This window comes from Mustela lutreola, chromosome Y, assembly GCF_030435805.1.
Source record: "Mustela lutreola isolate mMusLut2 chromosome Y, mMusLut2.pri, whole genome shotgun sequence".
Classification (NCBI taxonomy): Eukaryota; Metazoa; Chordata; class Mammalia; order Carnivora; family Mustelidae; genus Mustela; species Mustela lutreola.
In genome coordinates this window covers 1,952,093-1,958,196 of record NC_081309.1, presented here as the reverse complement: position 1 = coordinate 1,958,196, position 6,104 = coordinate 1,952,093, and the positions used below count along the sequence as shown (strand labels likewise).

The following is a 6,104-nucleotide window of genomic DNA, read 5'->3' as shown; positions in this document are numbered from 1 at the left end:
CCCCTTTACCCAGACAAGTACACGAAGTTCCAGAGCGGCCGGCCAGGCACAGACGCACGTGCTCCAGAGCCATGAAGGCAGAACGCCTGGCAATTCCTCAGGTGGTCCTCTCCCATCAGACAGCACTCTGGGTTAAAGTTTGGTTCCCTTAGTGCCCAGGTTCCTGGTCATGCTGCTTCGTGGAGGGCAGCGGTAGACCAGTCAGAGAGTGCTGGGCAGCGGGGCAAAGGTTACTGGGCAAGGGCTCCATGCTCCTGGGCAGGCTGCCATGTTCCCATTCAAATTTAGTTTTTTGTTTTTGTTTTTGTTTTTTTTTTTAAGTACTTTCAAGGGCCTAGAGAGTGAGGCCCCTGCAGATTCACTGTGAAGATGCTGCCAGTCATGGCATTGATCATGTCCCTGTCTACCACGTCCATGGGGCTGGTGGGCTGGCATCTGGAGACTCACTGCCTCAACTTGGGTAGGGACTGATGTTTCATGGTGAGTAGCTTTGTTTTGGCTTGTGTTGCAAAAGTCAGCCCTGCAGAGGCTGCTAGACAGGAGACCCTTGTGCTCTTGTCTAGCTGGGAAAATGGAATGCTAGCGCGGATTTGTCTTAGATGTCCTGGCACCCTGTCTTAGGGTTGGGGACCCTGGCACGGACTCCCTCGCCGTCCATGGACTCCTAACATTGGGGGCTCCCTGACCTCCAAAAGGACCTGCCCTCCACAGCCTCACCTTCTCTCTGGACCAGGCCTGGCCGGGCTGGAAGGAGGGGGTGGGCCAGGCTTCAATGTCAGCCCAGTGCCCAGAGCCAGGTTGGAGATGCCTAGGAGTGGAAGACTCCGCTCCTTCCTCTCCCCTAGGCTTCACGTCCTTGGTGACAGCCTACCAAACACCACAAGCATAGAGGAAAACGCAGCAGCCCCCGAAATGGCCCAGGCCGAGGACCCCTTAAGGCCATGCTCTACACGGGAGTTGTCCCGCTCCCAATGCTCAGTGAAGGTCCAGCAACTAGGACAGTTACAGCCGACCAGCACAAGCAGAGCCAGGTGCCAGCATGCGGACACCCGTCGAGGATGCCCCAGCATTTCCAGATCAAGAGTCCAAGAAGACCGGTCTCCCCTACACTCTCCAGGGACGAGCCTTCCCTCCTGGAACCTCAGGAACCTCCAGCCATTCCGGGAGGGGCAAGGCTCTAAGTCATAAGGATCATCAACTACACAGCCTGACACGGAACAGGCAATCTGCACTGCCCATTGAAACGCACCAGGAACACCCATGAGATTGACTGCCACACCCTCCTGGGTGAGGCTGGTGACAGGTAGTCTGTACACGCCAGGTCTTTCCATGGACCTTCAGACAGAAGGCTAAAACCTCAGACGATGGACAGTGCCCTACGCTTTCGAAAGCCGCCTGTGCGCACAGAGACATCAGCCAGGGGAGTGTGCTCCCTGAGCTTTTGGTGAGGACTAGGGGTCGCTCTTGATGGCACTTCCCTTTTGGGGTCTTCACCGGATGGAGGGCATAGGGCATATGCCTTAAGCCCATGGAGAGAGAGAGGAATATCAGCCTGGGTCAGCATGGGACAGGTGGCTGTATACAGGTTCTCGCATTCAGCAATCCTCCTACCTCTCCCCCACTCTCCTCTGTTTACCATCAGGGGGACCCCAACCCAAGGACCAAGGGAAGCAGGAAACTGAGCATCCTGGGGCAGCATGGGTTCGTCAGTATCTGAGTGTGTCCCCGGACATGTGAGTGAGTGAAGATTGTGTGCGTGGGAGGGGATGGGAGTGTGTGCGTGTCGGGACATCAGAGAGAGTGAATAGTGTGTGGGTGGGGTGGGGGGGCGGTGACTGGTCTGCTCCTGAGAGTGTGTTTCAGTTATGGGAGTGGCTAATGGACTCTGTGTGTTTGTGGGGTGCGGTGGTATCAAAACCTTGATGTCCATGTGTGTGTGAGTGTGTGTTGTGTCGCTCCCCTGCCTTTTGTACTTCCTCCCAGCCACTTGGGCCAGCACGAGAGTGTCACCTTTCCTACATCCCCACCGCCCTCTGTCCCCACTCCAACAATCCCTACACAGGGACTGGCCTCCGTCTTTCATGGTTTATTTCTTCTTATTCTTTTTTTTTTTTCCTGGTACTGTGCGGATGACTGTGTCAGCAAGAACCCGGGCCCCTTGTTAGACCAACGGAGACACTGGCACTGGGGTTCAACAAGAGTAATGAAACACCAGTCCCCGCCCTGTGCTGTGTGCAGTGGATGTGTCTGAGGACTACCACGGGGGAGAACCTCTGGAGGACCGTCTTCGCCATCCATCGAACCCGGGCACTGGACATGTGCGGCCCGGGAGCGTCCCTCCCTTTCCTTGAACTCTGCCATTTCGCCAGGGAAGAGATGAGCCCTGTCAGCAGGACTTTGGCACTTGTCTCCTCTCCCTGCCCATACCCCAAAACCCAGCGGAAGGACCTCTGCCCCCTGGGACGCCGTCGCCGTGAACGTGTGACCTGGGCCTCTGGGTAAGCATAGGGGCCCATCCCTTCCACGGAGCCGGGATACCCAGGCAGAGTGCAAAGCACCAAGGGGAACCCCGTGAGCTCAGGCACCCCACTGCCCCTTTCCGTGGAGAAAAGCGTGCACGATCATACGGACCCCAACGCACATAAACACAGTGGACATCGTATTACTACTTTTCAGTATTTTTCCAAGGAGGCCTCTGTTGGCCCTGTGTTTCACCCTGGCACCACACTTCAGGAATTCCCTGTGCTGAGCAACCAGTCTGACCATTCGGCTCCGGCTCCATCTGAAGTTTCTGACCAGTTCCGGTCAAGGGCGATGCCTCTGCATATTCATCTCAACTTCTTGAAGCTCCCTGGAGAGAAGACATATACAGAGACACACGAACACACAGGCGCACAGGAGGAGAACCGTGTGTAAACGTAAGGTTACTTGAGGGTTTCAAGGCCCTCCCGGGGAAGGGTGGTCATCCTCTCCCGGCCCTCCGCCGACCCGGGCTGCGATCGCCCTCCATTTCCTCCACCCACGTAGTAAACATATCTCTGCACGCTGCCCAGTGTTCTCGGGGTGATTGTGGTGGGTGCAGGACACTGCCCGCAGAGAGGAAGGGGACAACCATGCTGATGAACACAGAAACCTGACAGGGTGATGCGTGAGCCCTAACACCATGGTACCCACACACCTGTGCTAAGGGTGGTGGGAGGCACGTAGGTGGGCACAGAGGTGAGGTGGTGGCTAGTCGACCTGCAGGCAGGAGTCCATGGCCAGGGAATGGCACTTCCCACAAGGGCAGCTGCTGAGCCCATTCTGCTTCTCCAGCTCTGCTCATTGACGCCGCCTGGCCCTGCCTTCCTCAAGCTTCCCCAGGCAGAACCAGTTCCACACTACCCTTCTGCAGTCTCCCTGCCTCAAGGCCATGCCCTTTGGCCCTGGGGCCACTGCCTCTGAGTGTTCCTCGGAGCCTCAGTCTCTGCAGTTGTGAAGCCCAGCTCCCACGAAGCCGCAGGGAGCATTTTCTGCACCCACGCCCCGGTCTTCTCACCTGCCCTCCTCTCAGTTCCCTCGGCTGGGGCCTTCTTCCTCATGTAGTACTGCAGGGGATTGGGCCACAGGTCGTCCATGACGATCTGGCAGGGGAAACGGGGCGGGGCTCAGAGGCCCATCCCAATCGGCTGGGGAACACAGCCAGGTTCACGTGCGCGGTCTGTCCCCGGGACCCACCTCAGCTATCCTGCTAGACCCGGCAAAGCTGTGGTCAGAGAACCAGTTGAAGAAGTTTAGGCTGCTGTTGTGGTGTCTGCGGCTACGGGCCTCCCGTTCATAATTCCGGTGCCACTGGATGGGAGTGGAATGAGACGGCTCGTACCCTGCAGGAAGATGGGTACGTGCGAAGGCGCCGCCTAATGCATCAGGTGCAACCCTGCCGCCTCCACCTGCTGCCACCCCTCCACGCAGAGGCCCCCTTACCAGCAGCCCTGAGGACATACTCCTTCTCAACGACTTCATTGTGGAAGTAGGAGTTCTTGCGAAAGAAGAGCAGGATCTTGCGGCGATCACGGGGAGGCTCGAGTTCCTCCACCTGCCGGGCGGCAAAGTGGGGAGAGGGGTGAAATCTCTGTCCAGCAGACCCTTCCCCTCCTGGCTTTGGGGAGGAGTCTCTTCTGTCACCCGCTCCTCTCCCATACCCCTGGCCAGCCTCCGTCTCCCGGGCCAGACCTGCAAATCCGTCATGGAGACAAGTATGCCTTTATCTTGGCCCCTGAGCATGGCTGACAGCTGCGGGTGGTTCACAAACTGCTTTGGGTCAAGGACTCTCCGAGGGCGGGAGATGATAGAGCTAGAACAAGGGAGCAAGCCTGGACGGCAGGTGGGCGCCGCATCCCCTCTCCTCCCACTGGGACCCACTCCCTCCTCACGGCCTTGGTCAAGGCCCCCTGGGCCTGCGCACGGCCTGTGGCATTAGGTAGTTAGGGAGCGCACGGCCGGGCACTAACCCAGAAAAAGCTGTGCGTCCTCGGAGAACTCCCTCCCGGCCCACGCCACCCCTCTCTGGCACATCCTCCTGTGCTGCTGGCTAGGCAGAACTGGCTCCTTCCCAGGCAGCCTCCGTTGGTGCCTCCAGCATCCGCTCGCCTGCTACCTTCTTCCCAGGGGAGCCTGAGCTTTGAGTGGAGCTGTTTTGTGGGACGCGGCCCCGGGGCTATGCCTAATTCTGACCCGGGCTTCGGCTCCTACTCCGCCAGCGGAGCTTCAGGGCCTCCTGCGACATCAAGGGCAACCTGGAGGCCCCACCAGGGACCCCCACCCGGAAGCAGGAATTCGAAACCGTCCCGATCACGGAGGCGTGAGCCGGGCCGCCTGCCACAGGAGTCTCCTGCACTAGCCCGGCCACATCGGGGTCCCTCCATGAAGGTAGCAAGGATACAGCCTTGGCCCAGAAGCCAGGGATGCCCCGGATGAGGGCGCTTCGGTGTTCCAGGTGATGCCGCCGCCTCTGCCAGAACCTGAGCTTGAGCCGAGAGTAGGCCCTGCTGGCGTCCTTGTTCAGGGGCTCCAGCTCTGACTGCAGGGCCTGGAGGGCCTGGAGTGGGGACGGGGGCGGACCTGGCCTTGCCCCTCGCTCTTCTTCCCCTTCCTGCTTCTCCTGCAGCTCCTGGGCTTCTTCCTCCTTCTGGCTCCCCTCCCTGGCCTCTTCCCTCTTGCCCTCCTCCGCCTCCGCCTCCGCCTCCACGTCCTCAGCCACCTGCTCTTCAAAATCCTCCTCTTTGGCCTCCTCAGCCTTAGCCCCTTCCTCCACAGAATCCCCCTCAGGCTCCTCTTCCTCCTTCAGTTGCTCATCCCCCTCCTTAGCCTCTTCCTCCACAGACTCTTCTTTGTCATCTTTCTCCCCTTCCTCCTTAACCTCCTCAGCAGCCTGCCCCTCTGCAGCCTCCTCCTCGTATCCCTCCTCAGCCTCTTCAGGACATTCCACCACTTCCGTGTGCTTCCTTTCATCCTCTGCGTTCTCCTGGTCCTCTTGACCCTCGTCCCCCTCGTCTTCCTCTGCCCCAAGGTCAGGCGCGGCCACTGTGTCCTCCACCAAGACCACCAATTCCGCCCCCAGGCCGGCCTCGCCTCTGGCCTGCCGGGCCTCGGCTTCCCACACAGGCTCTGCCGCCACCGCCACCGCCACCGCCACCGCCACCGCCCCGGCCCCTACGGCCTGCAGCGCCCCCACTTCGCCCCCGGCACTGTGCTCCCTGAGGGCCCCCGCCTCCTCACCGCACCCTTCCCGGACCAAGGTGGTCCAGGATTCTGGGGCAGCCCCGTCTTCCCCGGACCCCGCCCCGCTCTCCATGTGGCCGTGGCCCTGAGCCCTGGAAGCGCTGGAGGGAAGGAGATGGAGGCGAGAGCACGTGGCTCTCCACACAGCCCTGGCAGCTAGGGCTCTGGCGCCGGGGAATGACGGCGGACAGCAGCCGGCCAACCGCGGGTGGGGGCCTGGGGGACGCGTGCGCACAAGGCCTAGGGGAAAGCCGGCCACGCGCAGAGGTGGCAGAGGCACGCATGCGGCTTGGGCCACGTGAGCCCGCCCAAACCACGCCCAGGATGATGGTGTTCCCCCGAGG

General features: G+C 60.4%; 1 protein-coding gene across 1 annotated transcript; it reads right to left on the bottom strand.

Moving 5' to 3' along the window:
• Positions 1-2,696: 2,696 nt before the first annotated feature.
• Positions 2,697-5,833, bottom strand: LOC131822516 (testis-specific Y-encoded protein 3-like). The gene is made up of 6 exons (XM_059158827.1): positions 4,922-5,833; positions 4,213-4,290; positions 3,964-4,075; positions 3,718-3,863; positions 3,539-3,623; positions 2,697-2,851 (listed from the first exon to the last, which is right to left on the bottom strand). The coding sequence occupies exons 1-6, from the start codon at positions 5,831-5,833 to the stop codon at positions 2,829-2,831; spliced, it is 1,356 nt and encodes a 451-aa protein (XP_059014810.1). The 3' UTR covers positions 2,697-2,828.
• Between the last annotated feature and the right edge of the window lie 271 nt (positions 5,834-6,104).